A 26,806-nucleotide genomic window follows, 5' to 3' on the forward strand; every position below is an offset into this window, starting at 1 on the left:
GTGTAGGTGTGTGTACAATTTTTTGTTTTCAGAACCATTTGAGGGTAAGTTACATCCATCTTAGCCTTTTATCCCTAAATACTTCTGTGTTTCCTAAAAATACAAATATTCTCTTACATTACCCTAGTACATTATCAACTTCTATAAGTTTAATGTTGTGATAATACTTTAATCTACCGTTCTTATTCAGATTTGTTAAATAATGTCCTTTGTAGCAGTGTCCCCTCCAGTAGGGGATCCAGTCTAGGGGGAAGATTCTGATCACTTTTTCCTAAGGGGAGAGAGCTGGATTAGCCAGAGTATTTCCAGAGGGAGGCACAGGACCACCTCCTCTGTTTGCAGAGCTGCTAAAATGTGTGTACAGGCCAGGCATGGTGGCCCATACCTGTAATCCCACACTTTAGGAGGGCAAGGTGGGAAGATTGTTTGAGCCCAGGAGTTTGAGACCGGCCTGGGCAACATAGCAAGACCCCATCTCTACAAATAATTTTAAAAATTAGCTGAGCTCTGTGGCACGCCTGTAGTTCTAGCTTGGAACTTGGGAGGGTGAGGCGGGAAGATTGTTTTACCCTGAGTTCGAGGCTACAGTGAATCATGATTGCACCACTGCACTCAGCCTGGGCAACAGAGCGAGACCCTGTCTCTTTAAAAAAAAAAAAAAAAAAGTACAGTGTTTTCTACACAGATGGGGAGGTGATGGAGGAAGAGAAGGTTGGGTGTTCCCTGAGTCCACCCTGTTCTTGAAAGTCCCGCTAGAAAAAGTCCTGAGACTATTGATTCTGCAAAGTCAAGGACTGTGTTGTGTGTTCACCTTGCAATCAGCCCCTCCAAGAGTACCTGTCTCCTGGGCACCTCGGGAATATTTGTGGGATGGAGGGATGTTGGCCAGTTTTCTTCTCAGCTGTCTCTTTCACTTAGATATAAAAATGGTTGGGGGAGCATTCTGGTGGGTGGCTTAAGAACCTGGGACTAGATGGTGGATGTGGGCTGCATTGGCAAGCCGAGGGCCTGGGTTCTGGTCCCTCTTCTGCCAGGGCCATGCAATGTGATATGCAAAATGAGTGGATTGGTCGCTGCCAGTCCAAGGTTCTGTGACTGAACTGGTGTGGTTTCTCTATGACCTCAAGAAGTCCAAGTCTGTTGGTGGAGTTGGAAATAGCTTCAGGGCTGTATGGCATGGGCTGGGGGACCTGTATGTCCCTCCCAGCATCTATATAGGATTCTCATTAGGAAAGGGGAAAATGAGGGAAAAGACCCTTCTATGTAATTGAGATAGAATTCACATACCAGAAAATTCGCCATTTTTGTTTTTTTGTATTTTGTTTAAGACAGGGGTCCCCTTCTGCTGCCCAGGCTGGAGTGCAGGGGCACAATCACAGCTCACTGCAGCCTCGACCTCCCAGGCTCAAGCAATCCTCCCACCTCAGTCCTCCAAGTAGCTGGGACTACAGGCGTGCAACACCATGCCTGGCTCTTTATTTATGTATTTATTTTTGAGATGGAGTCTCACTCTGTTGCCCAGGTTGGAGTGTAGTGGCACGATCTCAGCACACCGCAACCTCTGCCTCCCAGGTTCAAGTGATTCTTCTGCCCCAGCCTCCCCATCCACCCACCTCGGCCTCCCAAAGTGCTGGGATTACAACCATGAAACACCATGCCAGGCCTAACTTTTTTATTTTTTGTAGAGACGGGATTATGCCGTGTTGCCATGTTGGAAAATTAACCATTTTTAAGTGTATAGTTCAGTGGATCTTAGTATATTCACAAGGCTATGAATATACTGTGAATAAACTGTCACATTTCAAAATCATTTCATCACTCCAAAAAGACACCCCTCACCCATTAGCAGTCACTCCCTATTGCCCCTTCTCCCAAGCCCGAGGCAACCGGAATCTGCCTTCTGTCTCCATGAATGTATTGTTCTGCATTTTTCATATGTGTTACTTAGGGTTCCGGATACCAGGTACCAGGGGGATGCATTAATGTGCTCAGGCAATGAAACCACATCTGGAACATCATCTAAGTGGAATCACACAACGTGTGGCCTTTTGTGCCTGGCCTCTTCTTCTAGTGTTTTCCAGGTTCATCCATGCTGTAGCAAGGACCAGGACTTCGTTCCTCTTTTTGGGGACAGTGGTATTCCGCTGCGTGAATGTACTGCATTTTGTATGTCCATCCTTCACTTGATGGGCATTTGGGTTGTTTCCACTTTTTGATATTATGAAGAATACTGTTGTGAACATTGGTGAACCAGTTTCTTTTCTTTTTTTTTTTTTTTTTTTTTTTTTTTTTTGAGACATAGTTTCACTCTTGTCACCCAGGCTGGAGTGCAATGGTGCAATCACAGCTCACTGCAACCTCCGCCTCCCAGGTTCAAGTGATTCTTCTGCCTCAGCCTCCTGAGTAGCTGGGATTACAGGTGCACGCCACCACGCCCCGCTACTTTTTGTGTTTTTAGTAGAGACGGGGTTTCACCATGTTGGCCAGGCTGGTCTTGAACTCCTGACCACAGGTGATCCACCCACCTTGGCCTCCCAAAGTGCTGGGATTAGGTGAGCCAGTTTCTTGTAGACTTATCTTTTCATTTTCCGTGGGGATAGACCTAGGAGTGAAATTGCTGGGTCATGTGGGAATTCCTTTTAACCTTTTGAGGAACTGCCAGACTATTTTCCAAAAGAGCTGCACCATTTTACATGCCCGCCAGCAGTGTATGAGGGGAAATGCCCTTTTATTGAACATCTGCCATGTGCTAGCTACTCCCTCCCATGATCCTCACACCAGCCTGTGAAATACCTGTGATTGCTCCCTTTTACTGAGGAGGACACCAGAGCTCAGAGAAGTGAAGTAACTCCCCCGGATCACACAGGGAATAAGAAGTAAGGCCTAGATTCACACCCAGCTCTGTCCCTTACATGTTCCTGTTGACTGGTTGCTGACTGACTACATGACTGTCCAGATGCTAATGTGGAATCCACCTCCTCCCCAACCCTTCTGGGCACTGTCTTGCAGACAGGGAAGTTGGACCCCCACTACCCAAAGGTCTGCGGGCACAGAGGGAACGTTCTGGATGTCAAGTGGAACCCTTTTGATGATTTTGAGATCGCCTCCTGTTCTGAAGACGCCACAGTGAGTGTCAGCCCCTCCTGAAGAGTGGGATTGGGGTGGGTGGGGTGGAACGGTACCTGTTCTTGGCTCTGGTGCCCCTGACTCCATCGCGGAGTTGAGGTCACTGTGTGGGGAGGTGTTAAGTTAGGTAGAGGAGGAGACATTCTAGGTGCTGTAGGACTATGGGCCTTAGTTCCCCGCCTATAAAATGGGCATAATAGCTCCACCCAGCTAATAAAGCCCAGTGAAAATGTGTATTCCGATGGGAAAGCCCATCCTTTTGGGGGGCTATAAAAGGCTACAAGGGGCATTTTTATGGTGATCAGAAAAGATGTTCCACTTAATCCCACAGTGAAGAAGCGAGCTGTAAAAGGCTGTGAGGGCCTTGGATGAATGTGGACACTAAAACCACTCCAGCAGCTTCAGTCTCACTCACTTTTTTGAGCCTGTGTTCTGTACCAGGGTTATCATTCCTACCCCAACAATGTGCAGTGTTACTTATTTATAGTTCATTTCGTACCCACTTTTAAAATATGATGGATATGGCTTAAGACAAGAACCACAGATGTGCCAGGTTCAGTGGCTCACACCTGTAATCCCAGCACTTTGGGAGGCTGAGGTGGGAGAATCACTTGAGGCCAGGAGTTGGAGACTAGCCTAGGCAACATAGTGAGACCCTGTCTCTACTAAAAAATTAAAAATCACAGATATGATCAGATGATTAAAATAAAGATAAAAGTCATTATCACCATTTATTGTGAGCCACCGTATTCCTCACTGTCACCATACTCATCGTCTCACAGTCTCCCCAGCAACCCCACAAGGTAGGACATTTTTCTAATGGAGAAGCTGAGGATCAGAGAGGTACAGCAACTTGCCTAATGTTTCACAGCCTGTGGGAGGCAGAGCCAGACTTCAGACTGAGGCCTGATTCCAGAGCCCATTCTCTTTCCAATGTGCCATGACACATCTTTAAAGAGCAGCAGCCACAGATGGAGAAAGTGAGGAAATACTAGAAATGATGGCTAAGGAGGGTTGCAGCAGCCAAGCTCCTAGCTTAGCTAAGAGCTCCCTGGCAGCCAAGGCAAAATGGGCAATAGAATGTATTGCAAAACCTTCAGTTAGATCAAAAGAAGCAGACCAGTTCATCAGGAAAGGAAAGCAGAAAATTCAAAGAGGATTTGTGTCGGTTTCCATATAGCAGATGCTGAGGAACATAAAGGACAGGGTCTGCCGAGGTGATTTTACCAAAGGGACAGTCAGGTCCTGTGAGAATTGGCCCTGTCCCTAGGGAGTACAGGGCCTCTGGCAGGATGTCAGATATCTGAAACTGTCCCCACTTTTGTAATACCTGCCTTTTCAGAACTGCTTTGAAGGCTCCCATCAAGATCTTTCTTAAATCTCTTGCTAGCCTCATTGCCTGCCACTATCCCTTCCCTGATGCCCCAGGGCAGGACATAACTGTTGGGGGACTGAAGAAGGAAGGGGCTTTTCTCCCCGAAGCTATGCCCACAGTGAATTTATGGAGTGAATTCATTCGTGTTCCTCCCTGCGTTCAGGGCCTGGAGGGCACGGTCGCTCCTCTAGCACTGGGGAGTCTTCTCTGCTTCAGTGTTGCGGGTGGTACCTGCATCTTCCAAACACACCTGTTCACAGTGTGTCTTCCTCCTGGGGTTCTATGTGGTGAGAGCCCTCACCACACCGAAGTATCTGGAACCTGGCACTACTCTCGTGGGGTTGGCTTCCTGGTTTTAAATCCAAGATGACCAGGAAAGAAATATTTGCTGAATTGAAAGCAAAGTTGTCTACCTGAAAAACCTGTATAACTCTAAGGGAAACAGTGCGTAAAATCAACTACGGGCCAGAGAACCTTGCAGGACCAATAAGGAAGGTCAAGTCAGCAGCATCCCAGGCTCGCCTTGTACTCCATTTGTATACCTCTGTGACAGGGAGCTTACTCTCCGCCATGGCAGCCCCCTCCATCTTCAGACAACATGACTCTGGAAGGAAGTCCCAGTGCCTCTCCTCAGGCCCTCACCATGAAATACAGGCCTCTGACCCCATCCAGTCCAGCCTCTTGACCTTCAGAGTTTCCTCTTGCAGGCCATCCAGGGTGCACCTGCAAAGCAAGAAGTTTGTCCCTGCCCTGCTCCAGAGACCTCGCTGGCTCCCTAGTGCCCTGAGGATGCAGCCTAAACCCTTCATCCTGGCATTTGAGGCTCTACCCTGGGCCTTTGGGACAAGAAGCATGTAGAATACTGTACTGTGGGGGATATCCTAGCTTAGGAGGCCTGAAACCCAGCCACCTGCCCACCACCTCAGGCCAGCAGAATGACAAAGATCTCTCAAGGGCATATTTGGAGGCCTAGACTCATCCCTGGTCAGCACTGACCCCTGCTCGGGCTGGAGGAGCTTGGGGAAGCCCCTGTCCCTCTGGGGACCCTCAGCTGCCCCTCCACTGCCCCTCAGTGCCCATAGCCACTGAGTGGGAGGTGGCCATGGAGAGAGCTCCCTTGGTCCTTCTGCTGGTCACTGCCAGATCTGTGGCTTAGGCTGGTGACGGTGCCAAGGTGCCCTGGCTGATGCTCCCTTGGGCCACGTCTCCCCTGCCAGATTAAGATCTGGAGCATCCCCAAGCAGCTGCTGACCAGGAACCTCACGGCCTGCAGGAAGGAGCTCGTGGGCCACGCACGCAGAGTGGGCCTGGTGGAGTGGCACCCCACGGCCGCCGACATCCTCTTCAGTGCCGGCTATGACTACAAGGTGAGTCTGGGTGTTCTTCTTCTGGGGCAGCCCCTACAAATTCCCACGAACTGGAATACCACAGAAATTTATTCTGTCACAATTCTGGAGACCAGAGATCGAAAACCAAGGTTTTGGGAGAGCCAGCTCCCTCCAGATGCCCTAGGGAAGAATCCTTCTGTGCCTCTCCCAGCTTCTGGTGGCTCCAGGCATCCTCGGCTGATAGCTGCGTCACTCCAGGCTCTGCTTCTGTCTTCACACGGCCTTCTCTCTGTGTGTCCGTCTTCCTTATAGGAAGAGGAGAGCACCTGTCATTGGATCTAGGGCCCACCTAATCCATTACGATCTCATCTTAACTAATTTCAGCTGCGAAGACCCCATTTCCAAATAAGGTCACATTCTGAGGTTCTAGGTGGACATGAGTTTTCTGGGGACCCTGTTCGACTCATTACAGTTTGCCTGGAGGTGATGGGATGGCACTGCCCTCCCCTCACCCTGCTCCACTGACAACCAAGCATGCAGGTGGTAGGCTCTGTAGATGGGGACCCGCAGCACAGGAGACCTCGGTTCTCTTCCGACTCAGTCTCTGACCGGCAGTATAGCCTGGGGAAGTGCCTTGACTTCTCTAGGCCTCAGTTTCCCAATCTGTACACAAATGGAATTGGTGGCACCATAGCTATGGCCTTTCAGTTCTTTCCTTTTGACACTACAGGGATTTACAGAGGCACCTCGGGACCCTCTGTGATGGATAAAAGGAAGGTGGGGGCCGAACATGGTGGCTCACACCTGTAATCCCAACAGTTTGAGAGGCTGAGGTGGGAGGATCACTTGAGCCCAAAAGTTTGAGACCAGCCAACATAGTGAGACCCTGTTTCTACAAAAAAATAGAAAAAATTAGCCAGGTGTGGTAGCATGTGCCAGTAGTCCCAGCTACTCAGGAGGCTGAGGTGGGAGGATCACTTGAGCCCAGGAGGTTGATGCTACAGTGAGCCATGATCATGCCACTGCACTGCAGCCTGGGCAACCCTGTCTCAAAAATAAATAACTAAAGTGGTTGTGGGGAGCACTGAGGGAACCTGGGCCCTTACTCTTCCGATCCGAAGTGCTTTCCCATCTGTTTGTACAGGGTGTCTGCAGAGCTGCTGCACGTGTTTGTGCTGGTTGTTCTATACACAACTTCAGGGGGCACTAATCACATCCTAGGCTATAGGAATGGATTGCCCTGGAGCTCTGCATGCACAGCCTGTGCAGCTAAACATACAGCCCTGTTGGTGTGTGGGAGGTGCAAACTGTTGCTAATAACTAAAACTGCCTGGATTAGCTGGTTCCCTGGGGTCCTCCCAGCGTGGATATTTTGTTGCTCAGAGGCAGGTGGCGTTTTCCTTTCACCACTAGACAGCCTGGCCCTGGGATTCCCCCTCCTGCCACAAGCAGCTTCAGCCTGCACATCATCCTCCCACCGAGGCTTCTTGGCCAGGCTGCCAGCTGCGCCACCCTCCTGGGGATGCTGTATTTCACTGCATCCTGGCCAGCATGTGACTGTGGGGGCCAGGGGCGGGGTGGCCCCTGTGCTCAGAGTTGGCTCTCTGCCATGCAGGTGATGATCTGGAACCTGGATACAAAGGAGTCTGTCATCACAAGCCCCATGAGGACAATTAGCTGTCACCAAGATGTGATCCTCTCCATGTCCTTTAACACCAACGGCAGCCTGCTGGCCACCACCTGCAAAGACCGCAAGATTCGGGTTATCGACCCCCGAGCAGGCACCGTCCTCCAGGTCAGTGCTGGGCCAGGGGCTGGCTCAGGCTCAGAGGAGCAAGGGACAGAGTGGGGACAGGGGGAGGCTTCAGAGAACAGGACAGTGATGCTGTCAGCGTCTGGGCCACGCCTTCACAGGCAGCATCCCCGTCTGTCCTCTCGGGATTGCCGGAAGGTGGGATATGCCCTTTCCATTTTGTAGGTGTGAAAACTGAGGCCCTTGAGAGATGAAATGACTCACCCCCATGGAGAGCTGGAATCTGAACCTTATCTGACTCCGAAGCTTGTTGGCGTGCCTCAGCCCTGGCCAGGGGTCAGGAGAGCCGAGCACACCACTGTTTAGCCACTGTGCAGCCTTGGGCAAGCACTTCCTGCTCTGGACCTCTGTTTTCTCATTTGCAACAACGGGCTGTTAGTCCTTCCTCTCCGAGGATTAGATAAGACAGGCCAGGTGGCAGTGCCCACCCTTGTAGGGGTGCCTGATACTTTTTCAGCAAGAACAGGGAGCTGGGCAGAAGTTTGCTTCTGTTCTTGCTCAGAAAAATAACTCTTAACAAAGACAGCCAGGAGAGACTCCATGTGGATGACAGGGATCCAGGTGGTGCCCCTGGAAGAATCTCCAGGCAGAGCTGGGGTGAGAAAGGGAGGCCTTCCAGGTAGAGCGGCGGCATAAGCAAAGCAGGGAGGCCAGAAACCCTAGCTGCCCCCTGGCATCCCCTCCAGTGTTTCTCTAATACCCACTGCACATGTCCCTCCAGGAGGCCAACTACAAAGGGCACCGGGCCAGCAAGGTGCTGTTTCTGGGGAATCTGAAGAAGCTGATGTCCACGGGCACATCCCGATGGAACAACCGGCAGGTGGCCCTGTGGGACCAGGTGAGGGCTGCACCCCATCCCTCACCATCACCCCTCAGCTGAGAGCCAGCGTCATTCATTCATGCATGCATTCATTCAGACACCCATTTATGTCTCACACATTCAGTGTAGACTGCCAGGTGCCAGGGATCCGGGGATGAATAGCAGGGAGATGCCGACAGCCCCGGGCGAACCCAGACCCTGTGCATCTTGCCACTCTAGGGAGATGGGTCAGGATCCAGGGGATGCCCTGGGCTAGAGGAGGGGAGGTAGCTAAGTCTGGGACCACGACTAGGAGGAAGGGAGAAGGAGAGGGCCATCTGGGCAGAGGGGGCACCTGGAGCAAATGTGGTACTAACGGGTATGGGAAGATTTCATCAGGACAGCTGAGGGTGGAGCGGGGCGAGGTGAGGGCCAAGCTGGCAGTAGTGTTTTGAGGGAGCATTTGACAGGGGTTTCAAAGACTTGACAAATCACACTTTCTCTCTGAGTCTCCTTCATCTATTAAAATAAATTTTAAAAAACAGGTAAGGGAAGATTGGAATGAGATCGGGTGTGTCAAAAGTGATTTGTTATGGCCAGGCATGGTGGTACATGCATGTAATCCCTGCACTTCGGAAGGCCATGGTGGGAGGATCGCTTGAGGCCAGGAATTCGAGACCAGCCTGAGCTACACAGCAAGACCCCCATCTCTGCAGAAAATCAGCTGGGTGCAGTAGTGCACGTCTATAATCCCAGCTACTTGGGAGGCTGAGGCGAGAGGATCGCTTGAGCCAAAGAGTTTGAGGCTGCAGTGAGCTGTGATCGCACCACTGCACTCCAGCCTGGGTGACAGAGTTAGATCTTGTCTCAAAAAAAAAAAAAAAAAGTGATTTGTTAAGGGCAGAAAGCTCACAAAATAGGTGGCAGCAGCATTTTAGTGCCTTTAAGATGTCATCTCCACCAGAGAGTAGCCCACACATTGGAACCCAAGAACCAGGGACGTCTTCCCCCAGCACACACGTAGAAAAAAATCACACTTTTTCTCTGACACACACACTCTCGCCCAGAGCACCATGGCAGGAATTCTTATCTCCGGGAGCACCACTGAGGGCCCCCAGGAGTGACCCAGGCCTTCCCTGCCTCCCCTTCCCCTGCAGGATGACCTCTCTGTGCCTCTGTTGGAGGAGGACCTGGACGGCTCCTCGGGCGTGCTGTTTCCCTTCTATGACGCGGACACCAGCATGCTCTACGTGGTGGGGAAGGTCGGCTTGGCACGGGAGGGAGGTGACTGCCTGGACCCCTGAGACAGGGTCAGACAGCAACCTGGGGCTGTTGGGAGCATGGGGCAGGGATGGGCAGGCCACTCGTGCCCTGTGAGAAGGAACCCCTCCCACCCTCCTGGCTCCCTAAGAACACCTGGAGCCAGGGCTCTGGCTGGACACCTTGAGCTTGTCCCTTCCCAACTGCAGGCCCAGATATGGGGGGACCATTGGTGTTTCTCAGCAGGGGCACCTGCTGAACTGGGGGCAGAACAGGTCTCCACTGGGTAGGACTATCCCATATCTGGCAGCCCTGGCCCCTGCCCACCAATGCCAAGAACAGCATCTCTCCCCCTCCATCCAAGTCATTATGACAACCAGAAATGTCCCCCATGGTAAGACCTGGATGACCTCTGAGGCCACCCCAGTTCTGACCTTTGCTGCTGCTCTCAGATAGGAGCGGGATTTGGACTTGTCTTCCCAGAGCTTCTGTCTTAGAGGAACAAGGGTGGGCTTTGGGTCATGGTGGGGGAGGATTGAATTTTAAAGTAAGGGCCTGGGCCCAGCACAGTGGCTCATGCCTATAATTCCAGCACTCTGGGAGGCCAAGGTGAGAGAATCAGTTGAGCCCAGGAGTTCAAGACCAGCCTGGGCATAGTGAGACCAGCATAGTGAGACCCCATCTCTACGAAAATGAAAAACTAAAAAATTAACCAGGCACGGTGGCACACACCTGTGGTCCCAGCTACTCGGAAGGCTGAGGCGGGAAGATGGCTTGAGCCCAGGAGGTTGCAGTGAGCTGTGATTGCACTACTGCTCTCCAACCTGGGCAATAAAGTGAGACCCTGTTTAAAAAAAATAAGACAAAATATAAAATAAGATGAAGATCCCCCCCATCACCCTCCTGCCTTAGTGACAGGGCCCCCGGTTTCCTGGTGTTCCCTCAAATGAGATGGGTTTGCCGATCATCAGAAAAAAAAAGCCAGGTTTTCGCTGCATGGCTGGGTTGCTGATGAGCTGATGAGATCCAGCTCTGAATCTCACCCTCCCCTTCCTCCTCCTCCTCAGGGAGATGGCAACATTCGCTACTACGAGGTGAGCGCCGACAAGCCTCACCTGAGCTACCTGACTGAGTACCGCTCCTATAACCCACAGAAGGGGATCGGTGAGTGAGGGCCACTGAAGTTCATGCCTGTAATCCCAGCACTTCGGGAGACCGAGGAAGGAGAATCGGGCTCAGGGCTTCAGTGCTGGCTCTGGGGAGACAGGGATGAGTCAGACGGAAGGAGGGACAGCATAGCAACACTCTGACTTATGGGGGCTGTACTTGAGGCGGGCAGCAGCACAAAGGAGGAAGTCAAGGAAGGCTTCTCAGAGGAGGCAACATTGGAGGAAATGAAAGAGGATGCAGAGCCCAGCAGGCGAGAGAGGGATATGTTCCAGGTCAAGGTTAAGCAGTTGCAACAAGAGCAGAGATGGAAAGGGCTGACCTAAAAGAGCCTCCAGGAAGCAGTCCTCAGCTCCTTTCTAAGTGTGTCTGAGGATACAAACCCAGCTATATTTCTGTAATCTACAAGAAACCCACTTTAAACATAAAGACATGGCTAGATGAAAAGTAAAGGACTGGAGAAAGATGCACCATGCTAACCCTACTCAAAAGGAATCTGGAGTAGTTTGATTGAGAGCATTTGGGTCACAGGAGCTGTGGGGATGGAGATGGAGACCCTTAAGCAGAGCAAACTGCCTATAAAAGTTCAGCTAATCCAGCACTTTGGGAGGCCGAGGCTGGAGGATCTCTTGAGCCTAGGAATTCGAGGCTAGCCTGGGCAACAAAGTGAGACTCCTGTCTCTACAGATAAGTAAAAAAATTGAGGTGCATGCCTGTGGTCCCAGCTACTTGGGAGGCTAAGGCAGGAGGATCGCTTGAGCCCAGGAGTGTGAGGCTGCAGTGAGCTATGATCATGCCACTGGACTCCAGCCTGGGCAACAGAGTGAAAGAAAAGAAAAAAGAAAAGAAAAAGAGTCTCAGAAAGAAAAAATAGTTTAGCTAAAATAATTTAAATATTTGAAGGTGAAGAGTCTGATTAATTCAACTCCATTTCCCAACATAGGGCCCAGTCCAGTGTAGGTATTTGTCCCTGAGCTCTTTTCTGGGAGGAGGCTGGCCTCTGTTCAGGTCCAGGTGTGCAGCCTGGCTTTGGCCCTTTCACTGTGGCCCCAGGCTAGCCAGAACCTCTTGGCCCTCCCTGACTGCCTGCAGGTGTCATGCCAAAGAGAGGACTTGACGTGTCCTCCTGCGAGATCTTCCGCTTCTACAAGCTGATCACAACCAAAAGCCTCATCGAGCCCATCTCCATGATTGTGCCCCGGCGGGTAAAGGCAGTGGGGACCGCGTGGGAGGGAGGTGGGGAACCTGTCCTGGAGAAGACAGATCCAGGGCTGTCAGGTACCAGAGCATGGAGCCCACATTCATGGGGCAGCCACAGAGCAGCCTTTCTCACAGCAGGGTGACATCAGTGGGCGTCAGGAATCCTGGGTCTTGGCCCACCTCTGTTCTTGAGCTGCTGCGTGACCTCGGGCAAGTCCCTTTGTTCTCTGGGCCTCCGTTTCCTCAATTCAGCAGGGGTTGGGGAGAGCCTGGACTCCCAGCTCTAAGGGCCCTTCCCATCTGAGCAGCCTACCCTATCACCCTCCTCACTGTCTGGATTTCTCCTACAGTCGGAATCCTACCAAGAGGACATATACCCTCCAACAGCAGGGGCCCAGCCCTCCCTGACGGCCCAGGAGTGGCTCAGCGGGATGAATCAAGGTGAGGAAGACAGAGGAGAGGCCCAGACAAATGTGGCAGGAACGTGGAGTGCCCAATGGCCCCAAGCAACTGAGAGGGGTTGGGCCTGGATTTTTATTCTCTCATAACCTCAGAGGTCATGCCCTTGACCTTCAGTCCCCAGTGGGTAGCATGGTCACATACAGGTCCAGAAAGTCAGGGGGCTTGACCTGAGGGCTCAGGAAACTCCAGCTCAAGGGACTTTGCTCCATGGAAAGCTTCTTTACACTCTGAGGCTATGCGGGGTGCCTGGACCACCTTAGCCAGACTCCCCATCCCCGTTCCCCACCCCTAGCTCTGCAATTCTTTTTTTTTTTTTTTTTTTGGAGACAGAGTCTCGCTTTGTTGCCCAGGTTGGAGTGCAGTGGTACAATCTCAGCTCACTGCAACCTCCACCCCCACCCCCGCATTCAAGTGATTCTCATGCCTCAGCCTCCTGAGTAGCTGGGACTACAGGCACGTGCCACCATGCCCAGCTAATTTTTTGTATTTTTAGTAGAGATGGGGTTTCGCCATGTTGGTCAGGCTGGTCTCAAACTCTTGACCTCAAGTGCTCCACCTGCCTCGGAAAGTGTTGGGATTACAGGCGTGAGCCACCGTGCCTGGCCTTTTTCAATTCTTCTTGACCCAAGAAGTCCTCCAGGCAGCAACCCCCACCCAGGTCCCTCTGCCTGCCCTGCCTGTCCTGAGCCACTCTCCTGCTCCTGCCAACATGAAGGCCAGCCCAGCGGAAGCAGCCACCCCAGCCGCTCCCTCTCCCTTCTACCCCCCAAACTTCCTTCACCCCCACCCCAGCGGCTGAGTGGGCCTCCTGGTATACTGGAAGAGCCTCTGCCTTGGGGGACAGGGAACCAGTGCCAAGTCGTAGTTCTGGATAACCTTAAGTAGGTTTTGCTCCCTGGGCCTCAGTTTCCTCATCTGTAGCCATGATGCCAGCCTCCCCTGCTTCTTGGAGGTGGTGAGAGAACTAATGGACTTGGTAGATGGCGGGGTGCAGTGTGGGTGGGACCGTCCTTACAAAGGAAGGGCAAGGTCTCACGTGAGCTTGAAGTGCTTGGGGGGCTGCTCCAGTGCACGCACCGTGCTGTTCCTACAAAACAAGCTTCACTTCGAGGGTGGCACATGTGGGTATTTGTATCTGGTAGCCCTGCTCTGTGGCTTTGTGCCTGTCCACATGTAGCTGTATTTCCCACACCTGTTGCATGGGTCAGCATGGCTCTGAGTATCTGTGCATGCTGCCTGTGTCATTGGTGCCCTATATGCCCATCTGCCCATGGGCACCCAGTCCTCACACAGCTCTGCTTCCCTTCCAGACCCAATCCTGGTGTCACTTAGGCCTGGCTCTGAGCTGCTGAGACCCCACCCACTGCCTGCAGAGAGACCTGTCTTCCATTCCATGGCCCCAGCCTCACCCCGGCTCTTGAACCAGGCAGAAAAGCTGGCTGCAGAAGATGGCTGGAGGTCTTCCTCCCTGTTGGAGGAGAAGACGCCAAGATGGGCAGCAGAGCACAGGCTGGAGGAGAAGAAATCCTGGCTGACAAATGGCTTTGATGTTTTCGAATGCCCCCCACCAAAGACAGAAAATGAGGTGTGAAGGAGAACGGGGTGGGCCTTTCACATGGGGCAGCTGGGGTGGAGGGCAGCAGATCCAGGCTGAGAAGAAGGGAGAAAATGAGGCATGAGAATAACCATCTGTGTGGCCTGGCCTGGTTGCTTGACTCATTTTGTTAATTCATTCAACAAACAGGCAGTGAGCTCCGTCTTATGCCAAAATAATGGGCATAGATAAAGATGGTGGGAGGCCAGGCATGGGGGCTTACGCCTGTAATCACAGCACTTTGGGAGGCCAAGGTGGGCAGATCACGAGGTCAGGAGTTCGAGACCAGCCTGGCCAACATAGTGAAACCCTATCTCTACTAAAAATACAACAATTAGTCGGGCATGGTGGCACGCACCTGTAGTCCCAGCTACTCGGGAGGCTGAGGAAGGAGAATGGCTTGAAACCAGGAGGTAGAGGTTGCAGTGAGCCAAGATCATGCCACTGCACTCCAGCCTGGGCAACAGAGCAAGACTCCATCTTGAAAAAAAAAAAGATGGTGGGGACCAGGTGCAGTGGCTCACACCTGTAACCCCAGCACTTTGGGAGGCCAAGGTGGGCGGATCTCTTGAGGCCAGAAGTTTGAGACCAGCCTGGCCAACATGGTGAAACCCTGTCTCTACTAAAAATACAAAAATTAGCTGGGTGTGGTGGTGCGTGCCTATAATCCCAGCTACTCTGGAGGCTGAGGCAGGAGAATCACTTGAACCCAGGAGGCAGAGGCTACAGTGAGCCAGGATCACACCACTGCACTCTAGCCTGGGCAACAGAGTGAGACTCTGTCTCAAAAAAGAAAGAAAGAAAGAAAGAAAGATGGTGGGAAACCATCTGTAAAATGAAGAGGGTTTGACCTGATGGATATCAAAGTTTTTCCAGTTCTGATATTATAGGATTTTCTGTGCTTTCAAAGTCCACATTTGTTAAGTGCCTACTGTGTGGCAGATCCTGGGGTAGGCACTTTGATATAGCATGTGATTGAATTCTCTCAACAGCCCTGGAAGTCAGTCTGAAGTGGCTAAGAACACAGAGGCCGGCATCTCACAGATGGATTCTGATCCTGGCTCTGCTGAGTACTAATTTAGGGTCTCAGACCCAGAGACTGAATGTCTCTAAGCTGCCGTTTCCACAGTGGTACAGTGGGGACACTGGCACTGCCACCCTTATAGGGGTGTCAAAATGTTCCAGTGGGATAACGAAGGCCCTTAGGGCATCACTCAACATCTAACACCTATTCTGCACAGCGGCAACAATTATGATAATGATGAGGGCAGTTTTCTGACCCCATTTCCCGGAGAAAGTAATGGAAGCTCAGAGTGGGTAAATAACTTGCCCAAGGTCACACAGTTCAGTGGTGGCATAAACACCAATCCCCAGACTTCAGAGCCAGGCATGCTTTCCTCTATTCCATGGAGGATCTCTGGAGGCAAAATACATCTGAAACATGCCAGTCTTCTTGAATTTCATTTACTGGGTGAAGAAAACAAGGTGTTTGTAAAAGATCTATGCAGTGACAGCCTCATCAGCCCTCTGCCGTGTTAATGTAACCACCTCCACCTTTCTGAGTCAAAGACGGATAGCAGTTTAGCTTTCAGCTGGTGTTCTGACACCCTGGTGATCCTGCCTTCCAATCTTTCTTCCCCAGTTACTGCAGATGTTCTACCGACAACAGGAGGAGATCCGAAGGCTCCGGGAGCTGTTGACCCAGCGAGAGGTCCAGGCCAAACAGTTGGAACTGGAGATCAAAAACTTGCGGATGGGCTCAGAGCAGCTCTGAGCAGAGACTTCTGCCCTCCTCACCCTCAGGGACACCACTCGGCTCCGTGGGGAGGTTTAGAACCAAACCACAGGTCCCCCTAAGAACAACCACTATTTCTATATTTTTTACCAGAAAACAAAACTCTCCATCGCTGAAAGAGATTCCAGTGGGACATGGTGCCGTTTTTCTATTTGCCTTCTTGCAGCAACAGTTTCTGAATTGACTTTGTTTTCAGACGATGCCTTCTGTTGAATTCTGTTATTAAGGGTCCATGATGAGCTGTAACTTCTCAAGAGGAAGAAACACAGTAGAAAACTAGAGCTGGAAGGACCTCGGTTGACCTGTCTGTGATTTTCAAACTGTGGTCCAGAGAATAGGGGAAGAGTGGGCCAGATGCAGTGGCTCATGCCTGTAATGCCAGCACTTTGGGAGGCTGAGGTAGGCGGATTGCTTGAGGTCAGGAGTTTGAAACCAGCCTGGCCAATATGGTGAAACCCTGTCTCTACTAAAAATACAAGAATTAGGCTAGGCGTGGTGGCTCACGCCTGTAATCCCAGCACTTTGGGAGGCCAAGGTGGGCGGATCTTCTGAGGTCAGGAGTTCAAGACCAGCCTGGCCAACATGGTGAAACCCCATCTCATACAAAAATTAGCTGGGCGTGGTGGTGCATGCCTGTAAACCCAGCTACTTGAGAGGCTGAGGCAGGAGAACCACTTGAGCCTGGGAGGCGGAGGTTGCAGTGAACCAAGATCATGCCACTTCACTCCAACCTGGGCAACAGAGTGAGACTCCGTCTCAAAAAAAAAAAAAAAAGAAAGAAAGAATAAAACTTAGCCAGCCGTGATGACAGGTGTCTGTAATCCCAGCTACTCAGGAGGCTGAGATAGGAGAATTGCTTGAACCTGGGAGGCAGAGGTTGCAGTGAGCCAAGATTGTGGACTGCACTACAGCCTAGGTGATAGAGCAAGACTCCATCTCAAAAAAAAAAAAAAAAAAAGAGAGAGAGAGAATAGGGGGAGACTAAGCAGGAAGGCTGTGTCTCCCTTCCCCACACTGTGTTCCAACCAGATAGCTCCCTTTTATTTTATATGTTGGGCTAATATGAAAAACAATTCTGCTAGTAAAAAAAAATTTTTTTAGAAGTTTGAAAACTAGTGATTTCACCCAAGTTCCTCATTTTACAGGTGGGGAAACTAAGGCCCAGAGAGAAGCAGGTGATACTTGTTTCATGGCAGGGCTGGGCTGAGATCCTGCTTTTCCGGGTCTGTCTTTTTGTTGTTTTGGGTCTGATGCAGTTCTCAGCCCACAGAGTAGAAATCTGTTGCTTCTGGCCTCAACTGTGCCCCAGCTTACTCAGTGACCTCTTGCAAGTCCTGCCCTCTCTGGTCTCAGTTTCTTCATCTGAACAAGGAGTACCCTGGAACAAGCTGCTGTCTGCAGGATCTGCCACCTGAAACCTTGACCTAAGGGAAAACTACCTATGGGGTGATCTGGGTTTGCTGCAGAAACTAACAGACACTGGCAAGGGGCCAGGGGCATTCAACCCAATTCTACAACACAGGCAGGAGGTCCAAACCAACCTTTCCAACCAGAAACCAGCCTGATGTGGGTAGATGCTGTCCCTTATGGAGGGATGCAGACTTCAGAGCTGTGCCCATGACTGCTGACTGCCACCACCAAGGCCCTCAGGTACACAGCCTGCCTCCTGCAGGATGATGTGGGCAGATTTCAGCCCTAGTTAACAGAAGAGTGCCCCAGGAGGTAGGGGGCCCCCATCCCTGGAGGCATGCCAGTAGAGCCTCTGGCCACCTAACCAGGAGGACTTCTGAAATGACTCTACGAGGTAAAGAAGTAAGACCAGATGGTCCCAAAGTTCCCTTCTAGCCTGAAAGCTTTTATTTGTCCCTCCTTAGTGAATCTGTGTTCCGAGCCCTACTCTAAAGTTCAGTGGTCAATACAATAGTCCACCAAGAGACTGGGAATGATTAGAAGTGAAATTGGTCCATCCTTACCAAGGAGGGGCAGATGATCTCCATTGCACAGGGCGATTAGATTCTGGAGCTGAGATGGGGACTGCAGGAGGCCATCCAGCCTGGTAGGTTTCAACCCAAGCTGTGTACATTAGAATCCCCTTGGGAGCGTGCAGGAAATACAGATGCCCAGGCCACATTCCAGACCAACTGAAGCTGAATCTCCAGAGTAGGGCCTGTATGTTCATATACGCTCCACAGGTGGTCTGCAGTACAGTGAGGATGGAAGACTGCATGTGTACCTATTTCAAGATGAAGAGGACAGCAAGCTCCAGATAGGAGCTGGGACTCAACCCAGATCTCTTAAGTCCTGGCTGGTGGCTCCTTAAAAGTCTAGAAGTGTTGTCCCAAGCCCTCCCTCAACATCTCTGGGAACCGCAGCTGCAGCACAATGGGGGTTCAGCGCCCCTGTTTGCCCCTTCCTTAGCCATGGTTTATTCTGCTTGTCTGTCTGCACAGGCCAGATGCTCATGTTCCTTGTCTTATTCTCCATTTACTCAGTCACTGGGGCTCACTCCCGTCTGATGCGCCAGCCAAGATTGCCTTAGTGTGCTCCAGAACAGAAGGCCAAATCCCAGGCATTGCCAGGGCAGCAGAGCTCTACAGGATAGGCTTACCTCTCCCACCTGTGTGGCTAGCACTTCACAGTTTACAAACTCCTCCCACCTCCACTCACTGACACATGCTATTCTAACACAGGTTAGGCAGGTATTCCAAGCCCCATGTTCAGAATCAAAGACCTAGCCTCAGAGAAGTGAAGAAACATCATGCCAAGGTCGCTGACTGCCAAGCGGTAGAGGTGGGGTTGCATCCAGAGAGCTTCCTGGTATGCCTCTGCACAGCGCCATTCCTTGGCCAGCTCTCTCCACCCCAGAGGACCCAGACTGCACACTTAAAAACAGGACACAGGTGTCTTTGAACAAACTTTTTTTTTAATTTTTACATCTAGAATAAATTATTTAAATTATTTCACAGCAAGGGAGAGGGATAGGTAATTTTTATCAGATATTTTTTTAAACCATCTGTTTTTTAAATTACGTTTTTGTTTATGTTCTTGAGCTGAGGTAGTGGAACTCACCCAGCGCATTCAGGGCCCAGCCAGTTGGCAGAGCATGCCCTCATCTCCTTATTCCATACCCCGGGCGTCCCCTTTCTGTTGACTCAGGAACTTTCTGAGAATGAGGACAGCACTAGGAGATGAGCTTTGGCGGGTATCCATCTTACTGCTACCGTAATTGTGCTTCCTGGAACAAAACTTGAGATTGTATCAGAGAAGGAAACAGGAAGTCAGAAATCAAATCTATGCTTTTAATTGAAACCGTGCCTGAAACAGTTTGAATGATTGTTTTAATGTTGTTTCTGAAATTCCTTGTACCTTTGTGAAAAATAATAATAATAAATAAAAGTGAAAATAAATAGATGTGGAATGTGCGATGGAAATAATGTCACAAAATAATAAACATCTGGCCAGACATTTTACTACAAGGAGCTTTCCTTGTCTTGATTTGTTCCACAAATACCAATTAACTATCTACTGTTGGAGTCAGACACCAAGCTGGAAAACAGGCAGGACAGACAGTCTTTGCCCTCTCCAGTTTTCAGTCATGGTTGGGGGAATGGGGAGGGCCAGGATAGGGGAAACGTAGGCTGTTCTGGAAGGAGAAGCAGGGAAGGTTTCCTGGAGGCAAAGATAGTAAGGTAGAAATCTGCAGGATAAGTTGGAATACTCAGGGCAAAGGGCATTTGGGAAGAAGAATGTTCCAGGCAGGGTAAACTGCATGTCCTCCAGTCTTGAAAAATCAAAGGGTGGAGCGTAGGCAGGGCGGGGACCAAGGATCTTAAGAAAGAGCCAAGGGCTTTAAAAGTGGGCTTGGAGACTTGAGCCTGGGGGCAACTGGAATTTGGGGTGGGGGTGTGTCTGTGAAAGTTGTCAGTACCAAAACAGAGTCACTTATGTCAAAATCAAACTAAATGGTGCTCCTGTAGTCTTAGCTACTCCAGAGAATGAGGTGGGAAAATCACTTGAGCCCAGGAGTTAGAGGCTGCAGCGAGCTTTGATCGCACTACTGCACTCCAGCCTGGGCAACAGAGCCAGACCCTGTCTCAAACAAAATAACTAAAGGGTGCTGGGAGGCCATGAAGTGGGGGGCCCTCACCAACGATTTGCCTGGTAACAGGAATTACCAAACTGCAGCCTTGCACAAAGAACCACAGCATTGCACAAAAGCCACGATATGAGGACATCTGCCCAGCAACTGCCTGTTCAACTTTCGGATTGAAGCCACCCGTATTAATTCTTGTAATCAAGTATTATTATTTTAAAACAATGTATGCAATCCGCCTCCTTCTGCTTTTAAAAGCCTCTACTTTCCTTTGCCTCCCTGCGTACTCCGCGCCTCTACCCCTTGGGTGCCATGGCACATTTATTACCGAATTGCAATCCTTCTGCTCAGTCCGAAATAAACTCAATTGGAGAATCTCTGTGTCGTTATTTGAGCTTGACTAGGTTTCTTATAGTTGTGGGAATGATTATCTTTCCCGGGAAAAGGGCAAGAGAGGATCAAGGGAAAGTGAGAGGAGCACCCCTGGAAGGTCCAGCCAACTTTGGTCCCATCACCAGGGCTGCAGTTTTCTGGGCGTTAGTTATCCAGCGTCATTAAGCAGGAAGCCCACCCTCTCCCGGCTGGCTTATTAGGAGCCTCCCATTTCTGCTGAGGCCACCTCCTGGCCTGGGCGGGCAGAGGGAGCACCCTGCTGGTCGGAGGATGCTCCCTGCAGGCTGTCATCCTCCCAGCGGCCGGCCGGCCGGCCTGGAGCCGCCCCGCCCACGGCCGAGGTTTCGGTTTCCCGTGGGAGCCCCGCCCCGTGCCCCGGGGAGCCGGAGGTGGCGGAGATGAATGGCGGGCGCGGCGGCTAGCAGCCGGACCCCTGGGGGGTCGGAGCTTGTCGAGGGATGCGGCTGGCGCTGCCCGGAGCATGGCGACCGCATAGCTGAACTCTTCTGTCGCCGCTGCCACCGCTGTGTGTGCGCGCTTTGCCCGGTGCTGGGCGCGCACCGTGGCCACCCGGTGGGCCTGGCGCTGGAGGCGGCGGTGCACGTGCAGGTGGGGACGGTGTGGACGGGGTTCGCCGCGCGGGAGTTGGGGGAGCCAGTCCAGGCATAACGGCCGAGGAGGGGAGGTACCTGACCGTGGCCAGTGGCGGGTTACAACCTGGAAACCAAAGGTGCCCCAGAGGGCGTCTAAGCGGTCGATCGAAAGTTCAGAGGGGGAGACTGAGACCCAAGGAAGGGCAAAGGCGAGCCAAAGCCATCAGTTGAGCTTCAGAAAAGGTGGGTTCAGGAGTGAGAGGTTGGGAGCCCAGGCTGGTACCCAGATGTCCTTGACTGTGTCCACCATGGCCGATCCACCACACTGCCATTGGGCTGGAAGATAGTCTGCCTTCCAGTTAACAGAGGTGCAAACTCTCCCTCTTAATCAACAGCCCTATGTAGCTAAGAAAGCCACACAGACATCTCGGGTTTACTCAATCTGCAATCCATAGAAAGGGCCTGTGAACCTTGAGTTGAGGACCGCTGATTGCCCTTGGAGCAGCCTCAGCTGTCACTACCTACCTCCTCTCCCCTCCCCGGCCACACAGACGCTCCCATTCCTACTCGTGGCAGCCTTGGGTGAGCCATTATTATTACGGCCATTTTATAGGCCACAAGAGGAAGGCTCTGGAGGCAGGGTCAGGCCTTGAACCCAGGACTCCATTAGCCAGATGCCCCCAGTAGAGCCATTGTCACCATAGAACCTCACCCAGGTATAATCCTAACAGTGCCCAGGGACTTTGGGCTCCTGCTCCAGCTTTCCAGCTGACTTGTTCTGTGGCTCCTCTCAAATCCTTCTCTCTCTCTGGGTTTCATGAAGCCTGGGCATGGTAGGCCCTCCTGTCTGACAGATGTTGATCCTACCACTTCCCTCTCCAAGAAGTCTTCTGTGATGAACTCGGCCTCATCTTGAGCTTTTCCCCGGTACTGCATGACTCCAGACTACCACATTGTGACAACCGTGGAACTCCAAGGTGAAAAGGGGATCATGGGGGACAATCCAGTGGAGTCGTGGGCTCAAGACCTGTCCCTGCCACCAGACCCTTCCTTTTTTTAACTTATGAAATGGCTGTAATTATAATAATGGCTGCTTGAAAAACCTATTCAGAACTAACAAGGCTGCTTTCCACAGATCTGGCTGAAGAGTCTCACCCATCCATTTGTCCATTCCCCTACCCACTACCTACTGTCAACTTGAAGTAATAAGATTCAGAAAATAGGATTAAGTACAGAGTTTATCCAAGCCTAAAGCCTGAGGATGGCCAACTGGGACCATAGATTCAAATTTCCGAGACTATCCACTCTGATTAGCAGCAGTTACATATAAGTTTTTAAGGAAAAAAGAAGAGGCAGTTCCTAAATTGTTTACCAAGAATTTACATTAAAATGACATAAGCAGTCGGGCACAGTGGCTCATGCCTGTAATCCCAGCACTTTGGGAGGCTGAGGCAGGAGGATCACATGAGGCCAGGAGTTCGAGACCAGCCTGGCCAACATGGTGAAACCTCATCTCTACTAAAAAATATGAAAATCAGCCAGGTGTGGTGGTACACATCTGTAATCCCAGCTACCCAGGAGGCTGAGGCATAAGAATTGTTTGAACCCGGGAGATGGAGGTTGCAATGAGCCGAGATCATGCCACTGCACTCCAGCCTGGGTGACAGAGTGAGACTCTGTCATAAATAAATAAATAGAAAAAGAGAATCTCTATGGCAGAACAACACCAAACCTATTCCACTGGAGAGTCAACTAAAAACATCATGAAGAAAATCCCAAGCCTTCTTTAAAATCCAGGAATTGGCTTCTAAAACTTTTTCTACAACCTTCCTTGTTGTAGCCAGGAAATAATTCAGGATTTAGTCCAAATTGTAGGAAAATAATAAAAACTCGAAAACAATGGCCAGGGCTGGAATCTAATAACAGGAATAACAGGTGTGCAGCACTAACAGGTGTGCTAAGATTTTCTTCTGAAACGTAATTTTTCTCTCTCTAGTTCCCTGTTTTTAGCAAAAATGAGTCTTGATAGGACAAATTTACTTGCAAATTAAGTTTTAGTAGTATACTTGGCCTGATAATTTGCATTATTGGAACTTTCATAAGGAATTTTGGATTTCACTTTTTTTTTTTTTTGACACAGGGTCTCACTCTGTCACCCAGACTAGAGTGCAAGGCATGACCTTGGCTCACTGCAACCTCCACCTCCCAGGCTCAAGCGATCCTCCTACCTCAGCCTCCCAAGTAGCTGGGACTATAGGCATGCACCACCACACCTGGCTAATTTTTTTTGTACTTTTTTTTTGTAGAGATGGGGTTTCACCATGTTGTCCAGGTTGGTCTAGAATTCCTGGGCTCAGGTGATCCTCCTGCCTCAGTCTCCCAAAGTGCTGGGATTATAGGCATGAGCCACTATGCCTGGCCTGGATTCGACTTTTAAAAGCCTCACAGCTAAAAAGCCAAACCAAGGATTTACCATCAGACTATGCCTGTGATACCCACACACATTGGGCGAATTCTTCTCTTCTCAAGGTTCCAAAATATCTTGAGGTTTCTAGACCTGTCAGAAAGTGACATTCTTTACTTACCACAAGGTTGGGAACCTTGTAAGGGAACTGTGTAGACAAGGTACCAAGCCAGTCCAGTCTTTCCAAGAGTCTTTTTTTTTTTTTTTTTTTTTTTTTTTTTTTGAGACAAGGTCTCACTCTATTGCCCAGGCTGGAGTGCAGTGGTGCAATTTTGGCTCACTGCAGCCTCTGCCTCCCAGGTTCAAGTGATTCTCCCACTTCAGCTTCCTGAGTAGCTGGGACTACAGGTGTGAACCACCACTCCTGGCTAATTTTTGTATTTGTTGGTAGAGATATGGCTTCACCATGTTGGCCAGGGTGGTCTTGAACAACCCAAAGTCAAGTGAACTGCCCACCTCAGTCTCCCAAAGTGCTGGGCCCCCTTTTATTGTATTTTATTTTATTCTTGTTAACATTTTTTAATAGAGGCAGAGTCTCACTATGTTCCCCAGGCTGGTCTCAAACTTCTGGACTCAAGCGATCCACCTACCTCAGCCTCCCAAAGTTCTGGGATTACAGGCCTGAGCCACCAAGCCTGGCCACCAAGGGTCTTTTTATGGCTCTGTAAAGTCAACTTCAGTTCCTCAAAGCAGTCTGGTCATATATGAAGATATATCATTTCAGTAAAAGCCTTGGTAAAATTACCAGAGTCTCCAATGTGGCCTGTTATGAAAGAAAACATATTCTTATTGAACTTATGCAAATAACTATATTGTCATAAAATTACAATAGCCACGTGCGGTGGCTCACCTACCTGTAATCCTAGCACTTTGGGAGGCTGTGGTGGGCGGATCAGTTGAGGTCAGGAGTTGGAGATCATCAGCCTGGCCAACGTGGTGAAACCCCATCTTTACTAAAAATACAAAAATTATGCCGGGTGCAGTGGCTCACGCCTGTAATCCCAGCACTTTGGGAGGCCAAGGTGGGTGGAGCACGAGGTCAGGAGTTTGAGACCAGTATGACCAATATGATGAAACCCTATCTCTACTAAGAATACAAAAATTAGCTGGGCATGGTGGCGGGCACCTGTAATCCCAGCTACTCGGGAGGCTGAAGCAGGAGAATTGCTTGAACCCAGGAGGCAGAGGTTGCAGTGAGCCAAGATTGCACTACTGCACTCCAGCCTGGGCAACAGAGCGAGACTCTGCCTCAAAAAGAAAAAAAGAAAACTTAGCCAAGCGTGGCGGCATGTACCTGTAATCCCAGCTACTTGGGAGGCTGAGGCAAGAGAATTGCTTGAACCTGGGAGGCAGAGGCTGCAGTGAGCCGAGATTGTGCCACTGCACTCCAGCCTGGGTGACAGAGCAAGACTCTGTCTCAAAAAAAAATAATAATAATAATTTTAAAAATGAAAATAAAAAATAAAATAAATACTCACAAATAGTTTGCAAATTTTGGAGAAATCAGATAAAGAGAAAGACAAATATTTCAATTTTGCTCACAAAAGTATACTTTATCCAGTTGCTGTGACAAAAGAAAAAATTTTCTTTACTGAAAAACAATATAAAAAGAATCAGCAATGTTTCAAATATTTTAAATCATAAAAATCACTTTTATCTTCTATCAGTTTAGTCCCATGTAAATAATTCTTGCTGTATTTGATGTTGGGTTATCAGTCTTCATGAATGCCTCAAGTTTTTATTAGAGTTCTGGAAGTTTTTACTTAGTCCAGTGGTATGATCTCTGAAGTTACCAGAAACCTGTATTCAAGAGTACTTGTCAGGATTTTTTTCAAAAATATCCTTAAAGAAGAAGCAAATTTTGGACTGTAGCTGATTATAAATGACTTTTTTTAAAAAGAATCAAAGTAAAATAAAAATTGTCTATGGATGATAAAAGGCTTAGAATAGCCACGGTCAAAGATGAAATTGACTAGGATATTTGGTTATTTGTGTGGCATACAACAGTTTATCATAATAATTATGATAATGACATACTGATAACATATACCAAGACATATCAGACTTTTAGGAATCTCATACAATTTTGGAACACATTAGTAATACACTTTTATAAATATAACTCAAAGAAACAGCATTTCTTATTTGACAATATTTCCCATATGACTTTGACATCCCAAATAAGCCTAATGTGTCTCTTTTGGACTTCCAGGGGTTCTGGTTACGCCCAAGTTAGCTTGGGTCAAAAAGACTTAATTTTTGAATTTAAAATTTAATTTTGGAAAGTATCTCAAATATTAAAGGTTTAAAACACTTGATATAAAAATAAGAAAGGTTTAAAATACATGATCAAAATAGAATCACAGGTCACTACAAAATAATGGTAACTGATTTAGCCAAAATGATAATTCAAAGATTTCAAAAAGCAACAATCACTCTGATAAAGGAGATTCAGTTCTCAATCAGGAGACCTACAAAAGACAGCATGGGACAAACTCTCCCCTGTTACCTTTTCTTTGCCATCTATGCAAAAGCAAATAACATCTTTCACTGTCTCTTATTAATACTACATTACATTTTTATTCAAAGGAGAAAAACAAGTTTTACTTTTAGGCCAGGCACAGTGGTTCATGCCTATAATCCCAGCCCTTTGGGAGGCCAAGGCAGGCAGATCACTTGAGCTCGGGAGTTCAAGACCAGCCTGAGCAACATGGTGAAACCCTGTCTCTACAAAAGATACAAAAATTAGTTGGGTGTGGTGGCATGTGCCTATAGTCCCAGCTACCTGGGGGGTTGAGGCAGGAGGATTGCTTGAGCCTGGGAGGTCGAGGCTGCAGTGAGCCAAGATTGCACCACTGAACTTCATCTTGGGTGACAAAGTGAGACTCTGCCTCAAAAAAAAGAAAAAAATTACTTATGTATTAGTATATTATCAATTATCCAATCTCAGTCAGTTTTGACTACACAAGGTAAGATTTCCATAAACCTTCAATAATCTCTCACCATTTTCTATTAAAGAGCAGATCAATGATAAAACCCAGTGGTTGTTCCAACACAGGAGCCCAGATTCTGGCCTTACATGAGTGTACTTTTGATATTAATACTTAAGTTTTAGAAAAACTTATTAAAAATTTCCTTCTATTTCTTTTTTTTTTTCTTTTTTTGAGATAGAGGTTCGCTGCTGTTGCCGAGGCTGGAGTGCAGTGGCATGAACTGTCTCACTGCCACTGCACTTTCATAAGGAATTTTGGGTTTCACCATGTTGGCCAGGCTGGTCTCAAACTCCTGACCTCAGGTGATCCACCTGCCTCGGCCTCCCAAAGTGGTGGGATTACAGCCATGAG

At 49.5% G+C, this 26,806-nt stretch overlaps 2 protein-coding genes across 10 annotated transcripts in view; both read left to right on the plus strand.

Annotated features, from left to right (window-relative positions):
- Positions 1–19,395, plus strand: part of CORO2A (coronin 2A) — a 72,465-nt gene extending 53,070 nt beyond the window's left edge. For 3 of the 4 annotated variants that reach the window (XM_065530291.1, XM_005581214.3, XM_065530290.1), the window contains exons 3-12: positions 3,010–3,126; positions 5,719–5,868; positions 7,445–7,624; positions 8,364–8,480; positions 9,599–9,703; positions 10,769–10,865; positions 11,961–12,073; positions 12,419–12,509; positions 13,841–14,115; positions 15,767–19,395. In XM_065530291.1, the coding sequence (XP_065386363.1) occupies positions 3,010–3,126; positions 5,719–5,868; positions 7,445–7,624; positions 8,364–8,480; positions 9,599–9,703; positions 10,769–10,865; positions 11,961–12,073; positions 12,419–12,509; positions 13,841–14,115; positions 15,767–15,898 (1,377 nt within the window). In that variant the 3' untranslated portion in view covers positions 15,899–19,395. The remainder of the gene's footprint in view (positions 1–3,009; positions 3,127–5,718; positions 5,869–7,444; positions 7,625–8,363; positions 8,481–9,598; positions 9,704–10,768; positions 10,866–11,960; positions 12,074–12,418; positions 12,510–13,840; positions 14,116–15,766) is intronic. The other variant, XM_065530292.1, reaches the window with a different exon arrangement.
- Positions 19,396–20,775: 1,380 nt separating this feature from the next.
- Positions 20,776–26,806, plus strand: part of TRIM14 (tripartite motif containing 14) — a 57,108-nt gene continuing 51,077 nt past the window's right edge. For 4 of the 6 annotated variants that reach the window (XM_045373513.3, XM_065530293.2, XM_045373514.2 and 1 more), the window contains exon 1: positions 20,776–21,014. In XM_045373513.3, the coding sequence (XP_045229448.2) occupies positions 20,808–21,014 (207 nt within the window). In that variant the 5' untranslated portion in view covers positions 20,776–20,807. Of the gene's footprint in view, positions 21,015–21,821; positions 21,976–26,806 lie in introns of all 6 variants that reach the window. The other 2 variants (XM_074017004.1, XM_074017003.1) reach the window with 1 other exon arrangement.

Source organism: Macaca fascicularis, chromosome 15 (genome assembly GCF_037993035.2).
Source record: "Macaca fascicularis isolate 582-1 chromosome 15, T2T-MFA8v1.1".
Taxonomy (NCBI): Eukaryota; Metazoa; Chordata; class Mammalia; order Primates; family Cercopithecidae; genus Macaca; species Macaca fascicularis.